The 24696-nt window shown below is 39.8% G+C and overlaps 2 protein-coding genes across 4 annotated transcripts; one reads left to right on the forward strand and one right to left on the reverse strand.

Annotated features, from left to right (window-relative positions):
* Positions 1-286: 286 nt before the first annotated feature.
* Positions 287-7162, forward strand: LOC114477971 (neuronal acetylcholine receptor subunit alpha-7-like). The gene is made up of 10 exons (XM_028470711.1): positions 287-510; positions 1631-1770; positions 3095-3139; positions 3310-3419; positions 3517-3596; positions 3754-3921; positions 4556-4750; positions 5124-5210; positions 5315-5424; positions 5520-7162. Exons 1-10 carry the CDS (start codon positions 444-446, stop codon positions 6387-6389), a joined length of 1872 nt encoding a protein of 623 aa, XP_028326512.1. The 5' UTR covers positions 287-443; the 3' UTR covers positions 6390-7162.
* Positions 7163-12758: 5596 nt separating this feature from the next.
* On the reverse strand, positions 12759-24696 carry snx27b (sorting nexin 27b). 3 transcript variants are annotated; one of them, XM_028471760.1, is made up of 14 exons: positions 24190-24696; positions 19038-19269; positions 18579-18771; positions 16918-16982; positions 16685-16789; positions 16493-16571; positions 15996-16159; positions 15826-15915; positions 14274-14423; positions 14062-14190; positions 13780-13839; positions 13620-13668; positions 13409-13476; positions 12759-13324 (listed from the first exon to the last, which is right to left on the reverse strand). In XM_028471760.1, exons 1-13 carry the CDS (start codon positions 24522-24524, stop codon positions 13409-13411), a joined length of 1719 nt encoding a protein of 572 aa, XP_028327561.1. In that variant the 5' UTR covers positions 24525-24696; the 3' UTR covers positions 12759-13324. The 3 variants fall into 3 exon arrangements, with proteins under 3 accessions (XP_028327561.1, XP_028327563.1, XP_028327562.1); XM_028471762.1 differs by having other exon boundaries at positions 13606-13668; XM_028471761.1 differs by having other exon boundaries at positions 12759-13476; positions 13606-13668.

Here is a 24696-nt window from a genome sequence, read left to right on the forward strand (position 1 = left end):
TAACTCAATGAATCGTGAATGCATAGTAAAAAGAGAAACAAAAACCAAAAAAAAAAAAAAAAAAAAAATATAGCCTTACAATGTTTAATTTAACAATATGTGGAATTTAAATATAACTTAGAAGACGTTATTAGTTGGACTCTCCAAAAGCTTGAGTCCTCTGTGTTTTGAAGGCATCATAGCCTTTTGGACCGTAGGACTGGGATATGCCTACGTTTTGTCATATGATTATTTTTATATCATCTCCCCTCACTGAGGAGTTCTCTCTGCATTTCACACCCACTCTCCCTTCTTGCGCTCTTGGTTCTCCCTCTTTCACATAGTTTCACCACAGCCACTAGCGCTCCGACATGTTTTATGCATCCTCCTTTTCTCCTTTTGCTTTATTTCATCTTGCTTCACAGTCTCCCATTCTCCGCCTATTTTCTTCTTGATGCCTTCTGATGGAGTATAATACTATGAGACGAGATGTTGCTTTTGGGCTGTTGATACTGGCGACTCTATTCAGAGGTAAGTCACTTTCTCTGTTGCTTGGACACTGAGCCAACAAGTGTGGCTTTTGTTCTGTGCTGTACTATACTGCATTTGTGGCCATGCACAAGCTGAATTAATAAGTGAGATCAGCACAAAATATCTCTGCATCTGATTCCTCAAAGAGAGAAGATTGATTTATTTATGATAGATAGATAGATAGATAGATAGATAGATAGATAGATAGATAGATTGATTTTCTTTGGAGTTTGACATGAGTGTATGTAGTATGTGACTTTAAAGTAACTGACAGAGGTGTTGGTAAGAGGAGGCTTGTTTCTGCAAAGCCAAAATGACACCCCCCATATCCAATTCTGGTGTGTTAGATGATCAGGGAGACATCTAAAACCTGCAGGATTGAGGACGTCCAGGACTGAGCTTGGACAACCTTTGGATCAGTGGGTAATGAAATCCAGCACCTGAGGTTGATGGATAAACACAAAGTCATTGGATTCATGGAGGTGAAAGTCTGCACAAGGATCAAGGATAGAGAATTCCACGCTGACTAAACGTGCAGATACAGTAGAGAGAGAGTTACAGCCGATGTGTGTCTTAAATGTCTAAGTCAGCACTGAGGGAGGAGAACTAGCCATGTCTCTTCAGAGTGTGTGCTGCTGTGTGTGCGTGTCTATCTTAGTGTTTAATGGCCTCACAATTTTCAGCATGGAATGAAACTGACATTTTTATGATGTTGGAGACTAGAGACTCCGTAAGTCTGTGGTGATTGATCACACATTGATTAAGGATGCAGGACTCCATCTTTCTAAGTTTCTACTTCCTTCCGCTTTCATCGTTCTACCTTTCTCTCCCACATTACTCCTCAGTTTTCTGTCTTTTGACTGAACATCTATGCAAACAGCTGTGGTGGTGTACAAAGCATGATTTTATATTATCTTTATTTTCATGCTAACATCTCCTATACTACATTTTTACAACTCTTTCCTAAAGTCTAATGCAGTAATTCCACTGAGTGCTTTCTGCTTTAACCTCTACAAAGATTTTTATATTGTTCTTTTACATTTTACTTAAATTCCTTTGCCATTGTTTGACCCTGATCCCCTTTTTTCTCCCCATTACACTCCACTGTTTGCCGCTTCAGTGTCACAGCAGGGCCCTCATCAGCGCTTTCTGCTCAAGGAGCTGCTGAGAGACTACAACCCCATGGAGAGGCCGGTGGCCAATGACTCTCATCCTCTCACCGTTCACTTCTCCTTTACTCTGATGCAGGTCATGGATGTGGTAGGGATGATGTGAATGCAATGTAGGGAGAACATAGATATTCATATATGTTTCTAGTCTCTGTTGCACATTTGCACACGATGGACAGCCACAGCAGAACAAGCATGACAATACATCATAAAAGCCAGAACAATCACACACATACAAGCTTAGTTAACCTTGAATACAACATAAAGAAACCGTATTTATAACTGATATGTTTAAATCATCTTTTCATTGTTCTCATTTTGTTGATGCCTAATTTTGAATTATATCAAGTTTGGAACTGGAATACATTATTTACACAGCTATAACAGTATGATTACTTTCAGGAGAGCTGAGTCACACTGAGAGGGAGAGAAATATCAGGTGGCAAGGGAACATGTTGTCCTTAAAGCAACAAAAACAAGTGTAGGGGTTTTAGTGAGTTTGACAAGAATGACCGAACCGGAGCATGTCCACTACTGCAGCCTCTGTGAGCTGATTCTCTCTGTATGTGTGTGTGTGTGTGTGTGTGTGTGTGTGTGTGTGTGTGTGTGTGTGTGTGTGCGATTAGGTTAAAAATATTGTAATCAATGGAAATAGGGGGGGGAAATGTAACAGGTTAATCCTAAAATTGACCAGTCAATAGCTGTGTTCAAAATAGCATACTAACATACTACACACTAAGCACTTAATGGGTACATACTGTCTACTATGTAATATTAGTATGATTAGGATGGACCGTTCCCACTGAAGTATACTTCCAAGTTTCCCAAAATGCATTTCAAGCCTACAATGACAAAAAGCGGAAGCATACTGATGCTAAATATCTCTGATATTTTGTGACCTTTGAAAGTTCTGAAAACATTTTAAGCTAGGAAGTGACCAAGTAGAATATCAACATGTGGTCATTTGATCCATAAAACTCGTGGAAACACATTTAATTCCAACATTTCGGAGAATTTCGGAGACTCATCATTGTGCTACTGACTAAACTTCCAGTTAACTTCAAAACAAGAGCCCTATTTACAAAAGCGTTAAAAACAAAAGGAAGACAAGAAGAGATGCTTTTGTTTTGAAACGGGGATGTTTGACTTGTAGCTTGAAGCTGGTCTCAGGACAATTTTACGTTCTGCTCGCAATGCATCATGGGGCGGTTGAATATGACTAGTGTGCCCACCGTGCATACTTAAAAAATGTCCCGATATACATCCGGGTATTTCTCGCATACTCAATATTGCCATACTATTAAATTAGAATGCACTACATACTCATTTTGACATCAGGCTTAGTATGAGTAGTATGTTAGTATGCAATTTTGAACACAGCCAATGTTTCTCTTGTTTGCTTTATATCCCAAAAGGAGGAAAAGAATCAGAAACTCACCACAAATGCATGGCTGCAGATGGTGAGTCTCTGGGAAAACATTAGAAATGCAATATTGATTCATGTATTAGAAATACCTTTGTGTGCTGGGGTTTTAATAGCTTTGTCAGATAGGTTGATCAATCAGATTTGTGTGTGTGTTCGGGGGCTCTGCACATAAATCTCAGTCCTATATCTTTGTATGTTTCCCAGCATTGGTATGACCACTATCTTCAGTGGAACCAATCTGAGTATCCTGGAGTTAAAAACCTCCGTTTCACTCCTGACCAGGTCTGGACGCCGGACATATTGTTGTACAACAGGTGTGTGTTAGACTCAAAAATGAACATTAACACAGCCAGTGATGTCATCATGTCTGCCGCTGATCCATTGTAAAGCACACTCTGCTCCTGCCTCCAGTGCTCATGATAAGTTTGATGCCACTTTTAAGACCAACGTGCTGGTGAACTCCAGTGGCTTCTGTGAATATCTGCCTCCAGGTATGTTTAATCAGTTTATCTCAATAAACATGTCAAATACCAACTGACATTTTGATCATCCTTATCCCTCATAATACAGACTACACAATGACTTTACTAGACACTAACTATACCTACACTCACCATTAACGTATTTGTGTCATTTCTGCCTCCAAAGGAATATTTGTCAGCACTTGTAATGTCGATGTGAGGTGGTTTCCTTTTGACATCCAGCGCTGTGAACTTAAGTTTGGCTCATGGACCTTTGATGGTTGGCTATTGGACATCCAGTTGAAGGAGGCAGATGTGTCAGGCTACATGCAAAATGGAGAGTGGGATCTTCTCGGTAGGTTTTAACTCTGAAGCCTTGGAATTACCTAAAGTTTAATATTGATTTAAAAAAAAGAACTATAGGGGAACCATGCCACAGCAAAATACATTTTCATTTTGGATTCATTCTAAATGCTCTCATGCTTACACTAAAAAGAGACAAAGTACAGTCTAAATATGAGATATGCCTGTCTTCAAACAAAGACATGATCTCTAATACCATTATCAAGCAGTAGGTTTAATATGGTGAGCAGCTACAAATGCTTCAATTCTTCTGGGAAACTTCCCATGAGGTCTCCAAAAATCCTTGAAGTTCACGCTCAAAAGCACATCCTGATTGTTTCATGTTAATATTTACATCAGAAATTTACCTCTCGTGAGGGCCAAAAAATTGTGTTTGTCTGACCATATAAGGGCCACATTCTCAAAACTCATGACAGTACTTAAAATAATGTTTTATCTGAACATTAATAAAGGAATTAACTAAGGATTCATGTGCTTTTCTTGCCATTTTGTATTTTTGGCTGTAGTTATGTGCATTTTTAGAGTCATTTTGGATATTTTTCTTTTGTTATTGTATGTCTGGAGTCCTTTTATGTAAATTTTTTTCTTGTCATGTTGTGTGTTTTTATCATATTTTGTCTTCCTAGAGGTGCCTGGAGGTCGGAATGAGATTTACTACGACTGCTGTGCAGAGCCGTATCCAGACGTCACCTTTGTGGTAACGTTAAGAAGACGCACACTTTTCTATGCCCTCAACCTCCTAATTCCCTGTGTTCTGCTCTCCTCCATGACCCTGCTGGTCTTTCTGCTACCTGCCAACTCTGGGGAGAAAATCAGCCTGGGTGAGGAACAATATGAGGATAGTGGTAATGTGAATATAAAAAGACAGGCATGAAATATTGTATTTATGTTTAGGGTAGGGCTTTTAAAGCTCTTTGACTTGAAAGGACACACGCCTTCTCTGTGTATTATTTAAACTAACTAGGTGACTTGATATACAATGTTAGTAGAATGATCAGAAGGGACAAGAAGTATGACAGGGATTGCAGTAGGTGTAATGGAGAAAGAAAGATAGATGACGGTAGCAAGTAGTCAAGCGCAGGAAACCAGTTCTTAACAATGTCTACTAATGTACTTACTTATTTTTAAAAGTTTCCTTTATTTTTTCTTGCTTTTGTAACCAGCTACTGTCTTCTGTCTTGTGTCTACCCCCAGGCATCACAGTTCTGCTCTCTCTGACTGTCTTTATGCTGATGGTTGCAGAAATTATGCCAGCCACATCAGATTCAGTACCACTAATTGGTTGGTTATTGTTTTTTTTTTTGTCTTTGAAAGTCTGTGGATCTATATGTGGGTTTGTTTTGATGTCACCTGGGCTGGAACATTGTGATGTGTGTTTGTTTCAGGTCAGTACTTTGCCAGCACTATGGTGATTGTAGGGATGTCAGTTGTAGCCACAGTCATCATCCTCCAATTCCATCATCACAACCCCAACAATGGACACATGCCACGTTTGGTGAGTATTGTTTTAACCAATAATAGAAGTAAGTTATCAAGAACATCACATAGGCTAGTTGATTCATGATCTGCATTTGTGTTCTTTATGATCAGGTGCACTTGATTCTCCTGCAGTGGGTCCCATGGTTTCTACGGATGAAGTGCCCAGTCGATGCAGCAGAGTCCACCCTTTCTAACAATCACACAGAATTTCAGAGTAAGACGCATTCTTCTCCCACAACCACTAAAACCACCAGCATCGTTCCTACCCCACTACCGTCCATCCTTCCACAGAGTTTCAACTCCCTGCAAGCCAGCCTGATACAGGTCAACCACCCTCAGTCACAGACTTTGTCCTGTCACTCCAACCCACAAGCTGCTACTCTCCACATTCCCAGTTACAGAGAGCCAAGCCTCAATCCAACTCCCCAGACAAATGGACATCTTCCTTACATGACCTTCCAGGGCATCCAAACCAGTGCCGAACTCGAACCAGGTCAGAGGAGCAGAACCACCACCCATGGTGTTAGTGTTTTGATAGATGATGAAGGAACAGCAGCAGGAGCAGGAGGAGGAGCAGTTGAAGATACACCATTCCGTCAGTGTCTCCCAGTGACCAAGTATGGTGTCGTCTCAGAAGATTCTCCTCTGTGCCCTGACCCAGACTCCTCTACATTGTCAGGACTGTGTAACCTTGATTTTGCGACTGGGAGGGTGAGTGCTGTCCATGCATCCAGTGGGATCATTCGATCTGTAGCAGTAGACAACCAGCTGCAGGCTCTTCTGCTGGAGGTGCAATTCTTGGTGGAGCGTGTGCGAGAGCAGGACCGTCAGCTGAGTTTGGTGGAGCAGTGGCAGTTTGCTGCAGCTGTCATCGACCGCCTCTGCTTGGTTGGATTCAGTCTTTTCAACATCATCTGCACCATCGCTATTCTCATGGCTGCACCAAACTTTGGAGAAGCACTGTCAAAAGACTTCCTCTGAGGGAGTAATCGCAGGAAAGAAACATGTTCGAAGCACAAACCCTGTCAGAACAATTTGGGTTTGAATACCAGAAAAACCAGACCTTGTTTTTGGGAGATTTCCATGGACTGTTGCAACTGGCATGTAGACATTATAAATGACTTAACAATAATAATTACCAGATGAAATTGTTGTATTTCACTTGCAAACATGGAAGACTTTAAAATGATATTTAAATAACGTTTGGTTGAATGACGTAGCGAACGTTAGCTTAGCACGTCTGCCTCACAGAAGGAAGGTTCTGGGTTCAAGCCGTGGGGTGGAGACTTGGGTTATTTCTGTGTGGAGTTTGCATGTTCTCCCCGTGCTGCTCCCACAACCCAACATGAGTGTTAATTGGAGTCTCCTCAGATTGCTCAGGTTGTTGGTCTGTGTGTTGCCTTGCGATAGACTGATGCCCAGGCTGTACCCCTGCCTAACGCCCTATGAGAGCTGGAGATAGGCACCAGCAGACCTCCGTGACCCTCAGAAAATGGATGGATGGATGTTTGAATGACAAACGGAAGTGTCACCAGATCTGATTTGCAGATGCTAAATTCTTAAAGGCTAAATTTGTGGACATTGTGTTTTGAAATTACATGCTAAATACTGTTAAATAGAAAATTGGCGCAGGCAAGGAATTTGGAGTAATTTTAAAAGTGTTGAAGATGGGCAGCACAGTTGGGTAGTGGTTGCCACTTTTGTCCCATCGCAGAAAGGTCTTGGGTTTAATTCCAAGGAAAGAAACCCTGAGACCTTTCTGTGTGGAATTTACATGTTCTCTCCGCACCTTTTGGGGATCTGGCTTCCTCTAAGGCATTGGTTCCCAAACGGTTTGCCGCGGCACACTGGTGTGCCGTGAGGCAAGTCCAGGTGTGCCATGGGTTTTTGTGACAACCATACTGTTGTGGTCTCTGTTTAAGTGCTCCGAGCGTGTAATGCTGGGTGCATGTGACGCTCAAACTTCTCCGTGTGCACAAACACTGCTCCGTTTGCGCGCATGATTCTCAGCAGATTCCTCAACAGGTGAGCGCAATCACACTGATGAGAAAGTCATCCTATAAATGACCTCTCATGTGTAGAGAAAGCATCATTGAAGTTTTTAATGGAATTCTCATTAATGAGAGAAAGAGAGGAAGAGCCTGAGGAGCTCAAACCTTCCTGGCATTCTCATCCCTTTCCTCCTGCCACCTCTAAACTGCACTTTGGCAAGCGATTAAACCTAAATGAATGATGAAAACATATGATGGCGAATGGATTTCGGTAATTCAAGTGTTGGCACAGTTCATGAACAATTAACTGAAATAAACGACACACTTTTTATCGTAGTGGACTATGATTAGATAAAAGCGTGCTTGAAATGTACTTCTGTGGTCAAGTGAGCTCCTTCTGTTTATGCTGACGATACTGTTAATCCTGCTGAGGGATGCAGTGCAGCTGCAGGTAATAAATCTAAGATACTCCTACACCGACTAAATTATCCTGCTCGACAGCTCGTGTGGTGCTGTTTGGGTAGAGGAGGAGAAAACTGAGTCAGAACAGGAATAAAACGTTGCAGCAGGAAGAGTGCCACTGTGTTGATCAAGGGGGTCACTGTGATCTGTGGCAGCATTCATCACACAAATCCACAAAGTCGTGCAGACTGGTGTAAATAAATGGCACTGGCTATCTGCACGTAGACGTATCAATATACCGACATTCTAATTGTACGTAGCGCCCCTCGTTAACCAGTTTAGGTAACGTGATAGGTCACATGACTAAGACGCTACATACTTGTACATCTGTTTGCTATTAATACGTAGATTCGTGAACTACGTTACAAACTACATAACGAACCCTAACCCTAAACTAACTAACCCTAACCCTAAACTACGTTACAAACTAACTAACCCTAACCCTAAACTACGTTACAAACTAACTAACCCTAACCCTAAACTACGTTTCAAACTAACTAACCCTAACCCTAAACTACGTTACAGACTAACTAACCCTAACCCTAAACTACGTTACAAACTAACTAACCCTAACCCTAAACTACGTTACAAACTAACTAACCCTATCCCTAAACTACGTTACAGACTAACTAGCCCTAACCCTAAACAATGTTACGGACTAACGAACCCTAACTCTAACACTAAACTACATTATGGACTAACTAACCCTAACCCTAAACTACGTTACGGACTAACTAACCCTAACCCTAAACTACGTTACGGACTAACTAACCCTAACCCTAAACTACGTTACGGACTAACTAACCCTAACCCTAACACTAAACTACATTATGGACTAACGAACCCTAACCCTAAACTACGTTACGGACTAACTAACCCTAACCCTAACACTAAACTACATTACGGACTAACTAACCCTACTACTAAACTACGTTACTAACTAACTAACCCTAACCCTAAACTACGTTACGGACTAACTAACCCTAACCCTAACCCTAAATTACGTTACGGACTAACTAACCCTAACCCTAACGCTAACCCTAAATTACGTTATGGACTAACTCACCCTAACGCTAACCCTAAATTACGTTATGGACTAACTCACCCTAACGCTAACCCTAAATTACGTTATGGACTAACTCACCCAAACCTTCTGAAGTGGATTAGAATTTCTTGCCACAGTGAATTTGTACGTGTATTGCTTGTTCAGCTATTTTTTGTTCGTACGGAATGATCACATAACTTCCGGTAACGTCATCAGCCACGTACAAATAGCAATGAAGGTTGTCCGTACGTCTACGTACAGCTAGCCGCTTCGTAAATAAAAACTAAACTCTCACATGGAGTGGCAGAGCAAGGATACAAAAACCTCATGCATCCTAGAGCAGCTACTTTGGATCTGATATGTGCAGTGCTGTCACGAGAGAAAAATAACCAATATGAATAAGAATATGAAAGTTTGAATTTGTTCTACAATACCTAGATTTGCTGGGGAAGCAAATGCATTCTAGAATAAGTTCCCACACATAAGTTAATATTTGGTGTGTAGGAGGAAATGAACCTACCCTAGAAGGAAAACTATGCTAATACTAGTTCATATATGCACATACACTGAATAACTCATCAATCCTTCTCACTCAGAAACTGGAGAAATTAGTATATTTGCTGTGAAACTTTTAATTTCAACTCCCCCGAAAAAAAATGTGCACCTCTTCTGCTTGTTCACTCACGTATCTGTCTGTATTCTAGCCAAATAAGGTTGTTTTTCAAAGATACATCTCAAAATAATTCCCTCACAGTATTAGTCAATAGCTTTTAATTACTGGGTCCAGACACAGGTCAATAGAGAACAGGAGTATTGCTGCCTGTTGGGTAATTGGCTCCCAGATCTCATTAAAAGACTTCAGAGTCAGGGAAAAAGAAGGAATGTAATAAGAAGAAAGGAAATCAGATATGTGCACACACAAATGGTGATGTAACAGACTTTCCACATAAAACAAAAACACTAAATATGCATCATCAGTAAATCAGTTTATTTAAAAGAATATGTTACATTTTATTACAGTAAGCCATGTAACCAAATACATTTCCACACGTCAGAGGGTCACTCTGCTGGGTGTCCATCTCTATCCTCATAAAAGTCAAACTTTTTCAGCTAAATTTTCCATTGTTGTTTACATGAATAAATAATGCATGTGGGAGATTCAGCTTTAGAATGAACAGGACGAAGGTAAAGAGGAAAGACATAATAAATGCATGAGTGAGGTGGGCGAATGGCTCTTCTGCTGAAACTCAATGGTCACTAAATAAAGGCTTTTATGAATAGCCTAGCTTTTTACCAAGGAATCTACTGGTGTAGATCTGTGAATTAAGCTCACCATGTCAAGGTAGAAAAAACACTGTTCACACTGTCATGACCACCTAATTGAGTATGGGTAGAGGATCAACGATTAAATAGCCTGATGGAAACCTGTGTTTTGGTACAACTCAGAGCATTGTGAGAGTCTTCCTCTCGTATTATCTGCCATTCTTTTGAATGTCTTTTATCAACTTCTTATGATTAACCATAATTCTCAAATGATGGATAAAAAGGCAACAATGCCCAAATATGCAATACATAACTAATATTAGCAAATAGAACCACATCCCATTTAGGGAGGTGATAATCTGTAATTACATTATCTTGATTATCAGGCAGGCAGCAATACTGCAGCAAAAATAGATGATACCTCCCTACATCATTTTCTACCCTGAAAAAAAAGCATTGAGTGAACATTCACTGCACAGAATTTTATTACATTACAGTAATTTGATGAAACACTTTGATTTATGTCAATCACCCCAAACCTGCAGTGCATGACCAATAGTCCCAGTTACATAGACAAAAAACAGTGCTGCATGGAAACGCCAGTTGAGTCACAGACCCGTTTATCAACCCTGCAGCTATGATTAAAAAGACTACATGTGAAAAGAGCGCCCCCTGCAGCTTATTCTCGGTAATGAGCAGATGGTTTGTTCTAGTCCAGTGGTTCCCAATCTTCTTTATCTTGTGTACCCCCCATTGCATTTTTGTCAAATAATATGTACACTCTCTTCATATCATAAGTACCATCTCCATAATTTCATGCTTTTTCATTTGTGGAACAGCAGGCTCTACAACTGTGTCTCCAACATTGGTTCCCTGAAGCTTAATCTACAAATTCAAAACAATGAGTGGAATTTAAAGTGGAATTAATAAAAGAAAAATGCCATGCAACTTTTCTGTGATTACTTCAATAGTAAATAAATCCAGTCTCTTTTGTAAAATGTAGCCAATTATTGTCTCCTATTGTCAGAAGTGTGATAAAATGGCCTCTACAGCATAAAATAATCCTTTTTCAATAAATTTCAAGAAAACATAGTAATTTATTGAGCAATATGACTGTCAGTTTATGGTGAATTTGTCCAAAAAATAACCTAAAAAGGAGCTAGGAACCATTTTAGCACCTTCAGCACCAGGCTAATCTAACCACGGTTCTCCACAGAACGCTACAGGAAATCATTCCTGCCTGTGGCAATCAAACTGTATAATTCATCACTGTAACTACATAGTTTGACTGTTGTAAATATCTATATTATATTTGTACATTTGTATTATTTTTTGTATATAATTTGTATATTTGTATTATTTTTTGTAAATTTTTGTATATAATTTGTATATTTGTATTATTATTATTATTATTATTATTATTATTAATAATAATAATAATAATCTTACTTTATGTTTTTTACAACTGCAATGTGTATTTAATTATACACTTATTTAATGTTTATTCTTTCTTTCATCTTTGTTAAACATTTTATTCTTTTATTTGTGGTTTTTTTTCTTAAGTGGCTGTAACAAAAGCAATTTCCCCCTGAGATTAATTAAGGAATTCTGATTCTGATTATTTTCAAATCAATTGTTAAATCTTTCAAAGTACCCCCTGCAATTATCTCATATACCCCTGTTTGGGAACCACTGTTCTAGTCTTAATTACGACTCCATTTGTATTTATCTTCATTTATCTCAGCTGAACACATCCGAAAAGAGAGCTAACACTTGATTGTAACAAGGTTTGACACATGGCTCAGTCACACACTACACTGATGATAGGGAGTCCACAACAAGAATAAAGAAGAGCTTCTGCCATTGCACATGTAAAGCATCCCTTTCATCCATGTTTAGTCATAGCAAGTCATTGCACCTGGCACCTTTAATACTGTTGGATAAAGTGCTGCTAGTTTTTAGTTTCCACCTGAAGCAACCAACCAACGCCAACAGCACGTTTTCTAGAAGTCAGCCCTCTGGTGCTTCTCAATGATGGTTTTTGTAAGTGCAAGCTTTAAAAATGTACGTTTGGCGTCATTTAGTAGTGATCCATACTCGGTAGGCTTCCCTTTTATTTTGTTTTTAGCTCTTTGTGAACACACACACACACCAGGGTTGGGGTCAATTATATTTTTCAGTTACAATTACGTTTTCAACTACTCATGTTCAAATACAATTGAATTCCGATTCAAGTGACCAGTATTTTTATCCCAAATATAATTACGTTCTTAGTTACTGAATTTCAATGACAATTAATCGCAATTTGAGCGTGAAATAAATAACCCCAAAATTTAACCATCCTCTTGTGCTAGCTTTCTGTTAGCATCTCTTATGATAACGGGTTCTAAATCAGATGTAAAATACACTAAAAATGTCTATCATCTCATTTATTTTCTATCTATTGGTTACCTTGTTAGGCTTCCTAATCAATGAAAATACACGTTTTAATATTTTTGGTGTGAACATCTTTCTTTTTTGTGTCAGTATACAAAATAATTTTTCAAATGGTAAAATGTGGGAATGCTTGACATGAAACATGCGTTCATAATTGTTAACTACATATGTGTAGAACTGTACATGGAACTGTAACATGGTTCCCCAGTTTTGCGCTAAATTACAAATAATAATTTTTAGATAATTTTCCCGGCAATTACAAAGTAATTTATCTGAACTTTATTACAGATCAATTACGATTACTACAGCAACAGATTAAAAAAATTACAATTATGATTACGCCATAATTGTAATTAATTATGAATTACATGACATAATTGACCCCAACACACACACACACAACACTGCAGTAGTAAATGGAGAGGTCAAGGATTGCTGAGAGTTAACATGTTAACCTCCACCAGCACAAGCAGCTTTACCTTTGCTTTCTTAGCTCAACATCTTCTTCTTTTCTGCCCCCCCGTGTGTGTTACTTCAGTCTACATACGGGTTTGTCTCATTTCTTTTGTCACAGCTCTGTTTGATGTTGGTGGTTTGCTGCGTTTATAAGTTCTGGTCCATGATTCTGCAGCAGTTGAGGCGTCAGGTTTTCTTAATGCATGTTGGTTCCCTGCTGAAAGTAACTTGTCCTGTTGAGGTTTAACGAACGCACGTGACGTCTGTGGAGTGTAAAGATGAGAGTCGCTGGGGTCAGGGCGGGGTTCAGGGCCAAAAAGTGAGCCGAGTCAAAGTTAATGTCGTACTTAGGAGGTAGCGATCTCCCTTCTTAAGTGTTCCCATCCCTTCTGTGCCTCAGCAGCTGGAAAATATTCTGCAAAAGACAGTGAGTCAGAGTCAAGACTCCTCAACTGAACACATTAGGAGGAAAACAAAACAACTGCTGAGAATTATCCAGGTAAACACTGAATAATTATTCGGACAGAGGCAGGCAAAGCCTTACCTTGCCCCACATACCGTCTTTATTGCAGTTTTTATTGTCCTTGTCTGTTGCCTCTTCTTCCACCTGAAGCAAGAGAAGCAAAACAGATATGAGAGAAGGACTAAATCAGATCAATATTTTTAAATAATATTTAACTATTTAAAAAAAGCCGGAACACTCCAATGGGGGACTTACCTCCTTCCTCCACTTAATCTCACAGAAGACTCTCTCAAAGCACTCATGCATGTAGTTAAACTACACATGAAGGAAAAAAAATACAAATAAACCTGGTTAAATAGATGCTATTATGAGTTTCAGTTAAATAACAAAAAGATCGATTTAAAATATTTGTTTTATAACATTTTTAATTTGACCTCAAGTAATAAAAAACATGTAGCATATATTTAAATTTAAAATCTTAAGTCTGCACCCTCAGGAGCTGCTAACATTATTAATATATTCATGCGTGTTACGTACATAAGGAGTAAAAATCTTCACCCATCGGGGCTTCTTCTCTCCTCGTGCGTATTCAAAGCAGAAGGCCATACCCTCTTCATCTGTATCCCACCTTTGCATCTCACCCCATTCAAATGCGATCACCTGGTTCTGAAGCAACACAATGGATTGAGTTCAGTCACTGTCTTACAGCAGCATTAAAAGCACAGACAGACAGAGTGAACAGGTCTTGCCTCCAGTGTCCCTTCCTCAGTGCAGGCGTGAAGCTTGAAGTGGTGGATGCTAATGGCCGTCATCACATGGCCTTTGCGTCTGGAGTCGCAGGAACAGTGTGGGAACATGATCTCATTGTAGCCCTCACAGCCCCGCAACAAATTCAGATACTGTGGCAGAGGACCAAACAATGGAATTATGTTGTTTAAACACAAGAAATGTTGAATTGTTTGTTGCAGTAGTGCTAGAAATAAAGTAACAACCTATCATGTGAATGCATTTTAGATGATAGGAGTAAAGCTGAGTATTATAAATATTTGATACTAATCCATTTAAAAAATATCTTTGAAGTCATTTATATCAGCTTCTAGCCTTCAAATACACATAACATTCCTTTGTAGTTGGACATCTCCATTTTGGGGATTTTAACCAATCAGCATTCACATCACGTCATGTCGACTCAGGAATGCTCTTGGTATTTACGCTACTATAGAAAGTCTGTGGAGAATCAGCATTTCAATCCAATGTTTTAGTGTTTAGTTACATGTCATTCATTTACTTTAACGTTATGACGTTATTCAGACCAGGAACATTATGGTGGGTGGATTTTGACGCTGCACTTGGCAGTAAATGACAAACCGGACTTTGAAAGGAAGGCACCTTAAAAAATGTAAGTGTAAGCTACAATAGGAACAACTGTAAACCTTTAACCTGAAAAATGAAGCTTCTGAATCGCCACTCCTTCCTACTATAAAGTCTTTCAGTGGAGCTGTCATAGTAATTTAGGTTGAGTATCCCTTTAATGATTTCCTTTAAGAAAAAAGATATATTGGCAGTGTTTGAAACGGTACACTAACGCACTACACTACAAACCTAGTGAGTATATACTGTCGACTTTAAGCATGATTAGAATGATGACACAAGTATACTTCCAAGTTTCCCAAGATGCATTTCGAACCTACAACAACAAAAACCTGAAGCACAGTGAGGCTAAATATCTCGGTTGATTCTCCACCTTTGAAAGTTCTGAAAGTATTTTAAGTGAAAAAGTGACCAAGTAGAATATCAACATGTGGTCACCATTGACTACTGATGAAACCTCTGTTTAACTTCAAAACAAGGACCTTATTTACAAAAGCGTTAAAAACTAATGGGTTTTTAAATGGGTGTTTGAAGCTGGTCTCAGGACGATTTTACATGTCCGCTCACAATGCATCATAGGACGGATGAGTATGACTAGGGTGCCCACTGTGCATACTTAAAAAATGTCCCGATATAGTATACATCCTGGTATTTCTTGCATACTCAATATTTCCATACTATCTAATGTGAACGCACTACGTACTAATTTTGACGTTAAACTTAGGATGAGTAGTATGTTGGTATGCGATTTCGAACATGGCCATTGTCTTAAAAATTAGTACAATTGCCCCACACATTTATTCTCTTCCTGGCATTCACAATGATATCTGGAAAATTACAAACTTTCACTTGAACAGAGAGTCATAGTGATGGCGACTTTAAATGACCATCCATTTCTGAGCTTCAAAGTAGAACATTTGTGATGCTCACCATTGACATTTTTTTCTGCTCTGCCAATTTTTGCAGCTGATATGACTTCTGCTCATCTTTAATGAACCCTTTCTTCACGTCATCCACAGCCTATGAGGGCGGCAGTCAGAGGAAAGCGTTAGTAGAGCAAAGAGAGAGCAGACAGTAACACCCCGACAAAAACCACACACCTGGTGGAAGAAGTAGGTGACAGCGAGCTGGCTGTCATTGAGCAGAATCTCTTCTTCTGTGGTGAAGAGCCATTTGCGCAGCGTGAGGCAGGTTCCCGGGATGGCTGAGGTATAATTCTGTACATAGAGTTTGTGGGGGAACTCATTGGGAGCGAGTTTGCGAACTGAAAAATAAAGCAAGAAAATGTTTTTTTTAGAACAAAAAGTAAAATGATTGCAATCCTTTTCTCATTGTGGTCCTTGAACCTGGAAAAGTCCCCAACACTGTACAAAAGTTTTGAAATCTGATTTAAATTTAAATTAAATTAAAAATCTCAAGTAATTATCAGCAAGTGACTGCTCCTATAATAATCTGATTATTTATTGTTTAAAAGGCTTGTCCCACGATCAATGTTTGAAAAAGATTGTGGTGGTGTGTCAAACTGCTGATAATTCAAGACGCTTTAATTGTCATTCCAAAATTTGATTTATACATTTAATATCACGATTTTACTCACCAAATGTGTGGTTAATAACTTCAAATAATGCAAAGTAGCTGGCTGTCACACTGTCCATTCCTAATTTCATGACAACAGCCTGAAAGAATCAGTGAAAATGAGAGAGATATGCTGCATTATAATCAAATTATCTTAAATAAAAAATAGATTATAGGTACAATGAATGAATATTGTGTGCGTGTCAGACTTTACCTGATAGACTTGGTCTGTAGTGGAGTTTTTGCTAATTCTGACAGCAAGTGTAGTTTTATCGGGCATGGCTATTCGAAGCTCCACATCAGACACACCGTTTAAGTTCTGAGTCATATGAGAGAGAGAGAGAGCGAGAGAGAGAGAAAGAGAGAGAGAGAGAGAGTGTGTCAGCGAGAGGAGAGTAAAAACACAGACCAGTAGGATTTTATCACAAACATTTTTCTCTTCATTACCTCATCTGATTCAGACAGAAACTCTTGCATGATGTCACTTTCTCCAATTACCCGCACAGAGCACACTGCAAATAAAACACAAGATATATTTGTTCCTGCATTGAAGGACTGAAATACTGGATGCACAATTTAGGATTAAAAAGACAAAATCTAAATGCATATTTGCATATTCTCTGTAATTTTCATTCCATAATTTATTTATCCTACATTGTTCTTTTTTCTTTTCTTTTTTGTATTATTCTGTTCTATAATGTATTGCACTGTTCTTATTATTCTGTTTTTATTGTAAAGTGTCCTTGGGTGGCCTGAAAGGCGCTTTCAAATAAAATGAATCATTATTACCTCCGCCAAGCACGAAGCGCAGTGTTTTACCCTGCGTTTGTCTGTCTGTCTGCCTGTCTGTCTGTTTGTTGGTTTGTTTGTTAGCAAGATAACTTGAAAAGTTATGAACAAATTTGGATGACATTTTCAGGAAAGGTTGATATAGGGAAAAGGAACAGGTGATTACATTTTGGCGATGTTCTGGATGACCAAAAATGAGAAAATACCACTCGTGGAAATCACAATATGGGTGGATGTGAGCTGTGCCTGGGCCTGCTCCTTTATGCGCGTGGCTTATGGGTAATGTAGTAGTGGTAGGGAAGTGCACTGTGTATGTCCCGCCCGGTACTCGCGCTGTACTCTCAACGTGTTTGTGACAAATGTTAAAAAGAATAAATGTGGCACAATCAGTGTTGGGAACGTTACTTTAAAAAAGTAATTAGTTATAGTTACTCACTACTTGTTCCAAAAAGTAACTGCTTTAGTAACTGAATTACTCTATAATAAAAGTAACTCATTACCAAGGAAAGTAACTATTTGCGTTACTGTAAAAAAAAACAAAGTTGCTCTTTTTTAGATGCGTGTGTCATTGTGAGGTGCTTCATTAAATATGAGTTGCTTACAACGGATGTCGACGAAGTCTTCACTCCTGGATATAATGAACACTTCACATACACGTTCTTGCCTTTGACCATAATTAATTTAAAGTAGTGTTTGTATCGCCACCTTAAAAATGACAACTTTTCATCAGAGTGCTCCACGCTCGCCATTTCTGCTGCATCATCAAATCTGTAGTGTGTGTGTGTGTGTGTCTCGTGTGTGCTGGCACGTCGCCTTAGCCAATCATAATCGCTCACCTTGTTTTTAACCCGCCTCCTCTTGCTGGCACATGTGTAAAAACACTGACTCTGATTGGCTACCATGAAACATGACGTTGCCTAAGCCAATCATAATCGCTCATCTTTTTCTTAACCCATCTCCTCACGACAGCTGAGCTGAGAAAGAAGCCGGGGATGCTTTCGGATCAAAGTTTATTCAATACATGTAACGCACCGCATTTAGCGTTCAGTAACGATAACGGCGTTGTAACGGCGTAAAAAGTAATTAGTTAGATTACCCCGTTATTTTAAACGCCGTTATTCCAAACACTGGGCACCATTTACCATAAATCAAATAGTACACTGTGGTTTAATAAATCACTTGGTGGAGGTCTGCGCTCTCCGAGTTATTTTATAGTTATTATTATTAAATGTAGACCTTTGACGCAAAAAACCCCAAGAAACAATACAATACAATACTGAAACTTCATCAAAAACGTGACTCTCCACTATGTCTCTCACCTTTCTCTAGATATTCCTCCAGGCCTCTGCGTCGCGCATCGAGCTGCTGCTCTGATAGCGAGAAAGGCCATTTACCAGGTAGTTTGGGGAATGTGAAGTTGGCAAACTCCCTTTTTAGGTTTTGGTGTAGAATCACAAATTCTCTGTAGCGCTTTGAGCACAGCTGTCTCCCTGCCATGTACACATTATAAACCTAAAGAGGCGAAAAAACATGTTCTGAATACAGGAATAGACAAATGAAGCCTGTAATTGAGCTTGCAAAAATCAAAAGACTGAAGCCAGCTTTTTGGTGGCTGCACTCGTTTGTAATAATGACTGATCACCATCTAATCATTCCGAACAAAGCACTTATCAATCCATTCGTCACAGTCCTCTCTCATTCACTTCGGCAGCTACAATAATTCCTTCTCCCATTAGCATAAAACATTTTTTTTTAAAAACATCATTGCATGCACTCACCACAAATCTTTCATGGTTGAGCTCTGTGTGCTTGTAGCTGGGAACAGAGATGGGTACGGCCTGCTTGTCGGAGTAGTCGTAACAAGACAGAGCTGATCCGTCGTCGCCTGGATCCAAGCAGTCGGACTCCTGGGGCGGGACGGACAGGACGGCCAGGACCAGCTCTCTTTCACCGGCTCGGATCAAATCCACCACCTGCTTGTGTGTCGCACCTTCCACGTTGACCCCATTTCTGATAAAGAAAAACAGTCGGAAAGTTTTCTATTAGTCGGCACGTTGGAGAGGTTTAACTCTTTAAATTAAATCTTGGCAATTCATCTTTTAAGCTATTTGACGCAGTACAACACAAATGAATATACGCATAATTTATTTGCATTTTAAGCACTTTACTTGAAGTTTCATACTTAAGGATGACAATAGCTGTCATTACCTGTCATTCGCATGAATAAGGTGTCATGAAAGCTGTCATTAAGTGTTCGCTAAATTATGACAACTTTGGAGTAGAGGTTGACCGATATATTGGCCGGGCGATATATGGATTTTTTTTTTTTTTTTAAGCATTTCAAAGTAGCCATTAAAGGAAAAAAGAAAGAAAGAAAATAAAAAACATCCATTCGGATGTATGAATATACAAAAAAAAGTAATAATAACAATAACATGTGCATGGGAGAGGTACAAGCCAATAGGTTTACAAATAAAAAGCTGATATAATAGGATAAAGATGGGCCTGATCAAATATCCTTATCCTATTAGATCCTTAATAGGATAAGGATTTTTGTTTTACTTGGTTGTGTACGGGTATATTTATCCATCCATCCATTGTCAGACCCACTTGTTCCTGTTTTACAGGGTCGCGGGGGTCTGCCGGTGCCAATCTACGGCTCTCATTGGGTGCTGGGTGGGGGTACACCCTGGACAGGGCGCCAGTCCATCGCAGGGCAACACAGACAACCACTCACTGGGTATATTTAAAGTTCAAAAAAGAGTTCTACTGGTGTATTTATTTTAATTTCTAATATATACATTTATATCATGAGTGCTTCAATTGTCTTTCATAATCAATGTGTTTTCAAAAAAAGTATACTGGCCTCAAATATCGGCTTCCAAAATCGGCTTTAGACGTTCGCCATCGGCTGAAAATTTTGTTTTAAAAATCGGTATCAGCATCGGCCTTTGAAAATCCCATATTGGTCGACCTTTACTTTGGAGCTAAGTTGGCATTTTTTGCGTTAGGTGGAGGGATCTAGTGTGGTTAGGGTTAAGGTTGAGGGTCATATTCATGAGTGGGCATGTCTATAGACGGAACACCGACTTCCTCCTCCCCGCACGGTGACGTAGGGCCAGAGGACGGCCCACCCTCCTCCCACCCACTCTGTAGCCGAGCTCATGCTGTTTCATAAACACGAGACAGAGCGTGGGGGCGGGGCGTTCGCCGGTACATACATAGACTGTAGAAAATACATACATAGCACTGCGCGAAGGACGCTGAAATGCTCACCTTTGTGGGCGTGTTTGTTTGCATGTCAATCACATCAAGTTTGTCATCAAAGTGGGAATGCGTCATCAAATTGGCGCGAGGTGTTTGGGCTCACCCTGCAGTAAGAAAGGAGCAAATCACCCTCTAACTAACATATGAGGCAATCAATGAAAAAAACACTTTGGGCAAGTGTATGAAGCCCAAATAGCACTTTTATCATGTTTAAAGCACAGAAAAGTAGATTTAGCGTAACATGGGCTCTTTAAAGAAGTGTTGTCAACTTTAAAAAAAATACCTGTTTCAGTTCATTTGAGACATGGAGCGGTGGATTGGTATGCAGAGGTTATAAAGAGATGAATAAAGTCAGAATCAGTAATGGAACCTATACAATGCTAAACAGGAACCAGCTACTCCTCTACATCAATAACAAATGTGTCTGTATTTCACATCTTTTTGACGAGATTGAAACACTTGGTTATGTCATGAGTCATGACCCGTGCTGAGCATGAGCAACACTTTGGGTGTAGGCTCGACAGAAACCATGCGTCAGTGGTTTAACAGTGCTAATGATAGAGCTGTGACACAAACTCACCTACAGTTAACTTATGCTTAAAACAGATGCTGTGAGTCTTCAAACTTGTCAGCTCAAGTTCAGCAATTTAAACTTAACTAAACTCGAGAAATCAAATTTAAATAATAATGTGTTTTTGTTAATGTGATGTTTTTTATTTAGTTATTATTTAAACTAAAGGTTGGAAATGTCTGCTTGAGTACAGAAGCTATAAAAAAGCTATTTCAAATGTTTCCATAATTTTTTATTCTTTCCCAGACAATCTTAATGGGTGAGCTGTTTAATAAATAAGGTGGAGATAGAGCTAATTATGAAAACACGTTTAAATCAAGGGATTCCCTGGGGTTGAAGTTAATCCTAGTGACATATGGATGACCAGAGTGCAGGTGTGTAGTCAGAGTCACCATGCAATCTGCAGATTTACCATTTCAGCAGCTCTTTCCTTTATGCAGCATGATGATGACATAATAGGCACATATACTATGGTTTTTATAACTCAGCACTTCTGTGATAAACTCAGAGTGACGCTGTCAGCCTATCCTACAGCTGACCTTTCACATCTGTAATTTTACACTAAGTGCAGTATTTACATTGGCTCCCAACTGATTTCTTTGATTTCCCTCTTTTTTTGAGTGTTTCTCTCCACATTTTCATTAATATTTGTTTGATTTATCACTACCAACAACAAAAGGACATTTGTTGGAGCTACTTCTGAAGTGTCTGGAGGTGTTATTGTGAGCTCTTGCTGTGAACAGCCACAGCCGGCTGCACTAATTACGTATGAGTCGCACCGGCGATTTGACACAAGTTTGTAGTAGAGAGAGTTGACTTACCGGGGGACAAGTCTGGGAAAACATTGAAGCTATTTAGAGAAGGAAAAACTGCATAAAAAAGTAACCGTCAGCGCTAATGCAACAGCATGACGTCAGTAAAAGCGTGTGAGGTCAGCAAAATGGCGGTGACCGTTTCTCCCTGACAACCAGATTTTTCCTGACTAAACCTCTAGTATTATACAGTATATGATCTTTAGATAGCGCTTAAAGTTCAAATTTGCTACAGGTACCTTTAAAAATAGGTTCATGTGAGCCAGGAGGACGATGGAGATGATGCAGATCTTGGTAACAAAGCCAGTTAATGGGTCAAACCTGACATGCAGACATAAGATACACAGATACCCTTCATTACATATTTTCCAAAGATTTTTCTTAGCAAATTAGGACCTTCCATTTCAAATCACAAAGTGTAATCCTACAGCCCGTGTTCATCTGACCCGTCACTCCTCAAACTTCCTCATGCGTGTTCTGATCTTGGCCAAACGGCATCGACCGCTTTACGTCAACCTACTCCAAATGACTCTGAAAATGAATGTTCAGTTCTTGTCTTACAAACCATAACACTAATTCTAAGCACTGTTTTTGAGTGCAATTGTTTAATGATTTCTTAACCCTTTTTTCACAATTGTGCTTTCTTTTTTTTATTTGAAAAAAAAAAGCCCAGATGAACCAGTGCCAGTGAACTTTGTGTATCTGCTGGGGTCAACATATTGAAGGCCATCTTAAGAAACTTTATGGATAAGTTAATCTGCTGACTAAATGAGTCATTCTTATTTTAACTAACATTGTATATACAGTACTATGCGTTACTCCTCTGAACTTTGGAAGCACTAGTATGACCGTCTGTAAGGATAGGGGACTCTCTTTGTGATGTACTCTCTTAATACTCTTTATACAATATATATATTTTTTTTGTGTGGTTTATATACATAATGCACGTTTATAATACGAAACTGTCTAGAGATACTTTAAACATAGCCATAGCCCCCGGGACTGTGGGTACGTTTCTGGACCTTTTCTACATAGCGTAATGTGCCTGTGTTTTCACCGTGTCAGTGGTCAGTGGCAAGGATTCGTCCTTCTGCTAACGTGGGTTCGAATCCCACTTTTGGCATATACATTTTTTTTTCATTTTAACATATTAAACAAGGCAAATTCCACCTTTATAAATACATATCCGACAAAAAAAGCGACCCAAGAAGGATATTTCTTGGGTTAGGGCTAAAATAAAAGGGTTAGCTGGGTAGCTAAAAAGAAATATGAGCTAAAATACAAATGACGGAACTTTATGTCACGTGCGCACCTATCACGTGACCTAAACTGGCCAATGAGAGACGCTGCGTATCAATAGAGTGGCAGTCTATTGATACTTTTAACGTATCCATAGCCACGGCCTTACTGTACATGACTGAAATAAAGCCTATCCATCTTGCTTATATTTTACTTGTTGACTCGACAGCGCTGCGCATAAGGACACCATATTTCAGAAAAATGAAGGGTGTTTATCTACTTCTTGCATGCTTGTGTAGTATAAAAAAGGCAGGTAAATAAATTGACTGATCATTCAATGCACAGGCAAGAAAGAGCATACATGAAGATATTGGGGTCAACAAACTGCCAGGTTACTGCAGGCCATCCTTGAACAAAGCAGTGCTAGCCAATGAAAATATAGCATTTCATGAAGCAAAGCCAATCAGAACTGAAGTAACCTCATCCCTCCCTTCTCTTTCTGTGATACTTTATTTTATGGAGCTCACACAGACTCAGTGAAGCAGCAGGAGTGATGCTGAAGGCTGTGTGCTCTTCTCCATAGCAACAGTCTAACATCAGCACACAGGCTCGCTGCATACTAACACTGACCATCAATGTTACCAATGTGCCACTCCATCCCAGTTGATCCCAGTGCGAGCTGTGGACGATGATGGAGAATGTAAACAAAGTGAGCTCTACTTCTACTAGACTGGAAAACCACGCAGCGTGTCTGGTCTCAATAATGATGCTAATAATAATATGTTGTGTGAGAATAAGTGGCATAGTGTGGCTGAAAGGCAAACACATCAGTGTGAGAGGAATGTCTAATGATCTCTGGGTCAGTTTCCTCCTCTTTCACAATCACTTCTTTCATCAGGATGTCCTGCAGGTTCACCGAGGCTCACAGTGACCAGCCTTTATATGTATGTGATGGTCCTTTTATAAACCACACAAGGTTAAGGAGCTGCGTACACATTACCTAACATCATAATCCCCATGAAGGTGAGCTAAAACACTTACACCTCCAGTATTCGGTCCCCTTTGGAAATACCGGCTCTGTCCGCGGCTCCTCCGGGTAGGACAGCGCTGACGTGCTGCAGGGGAGCGTACAGTTCCCCGTTAATGCTCCGGAGCTGCCCTCCTTCACTAACTTGGCCCCGTACGTTGAAACCGTAGCCGGAGTCTGACTTCACTATCCGGACTAGCCGTGGGCCTGATGTAACGGTGGTGGTTGTAGCCTGACAGCTGCCGCCGGTTCCCGGTGTAACGTTACCGCCAGTGGAGCCGTTACTGGAGGACGGGCGAGGCAGCGGAACGTCCGGGGAGCAAATTCCTTCTTCTTCAACGTCCACCATCGTTCTACAGTGTCCACAGCATCCACTGCGACTCAAGACACATCAAATATCCTCCAAACATTAGCTTGTGGTTGCGGGCTAATCAGCGCCTCGGTGCGGCCAGCGATCTAGACTCAGACACGACGGAAAACGCCGAATGGTTCCGATGATTCACGGCATAGGATCGCTTTCC

This window comes from Gouania willdenowi, chromosome 16 (genome assembly GCF_900634775.1).
Source record: "Gouania willdenowi chromosome 16, fGouWil2.1, whole genome shotgun sequence".
In the NCBI taxonomy this organism is placed as follows: Eukaryota; Metazoa; Chordata; class Actinopteri; order Blenniiformes; family Gobiesocidae; genus Gouania; species Gouania willdenowi.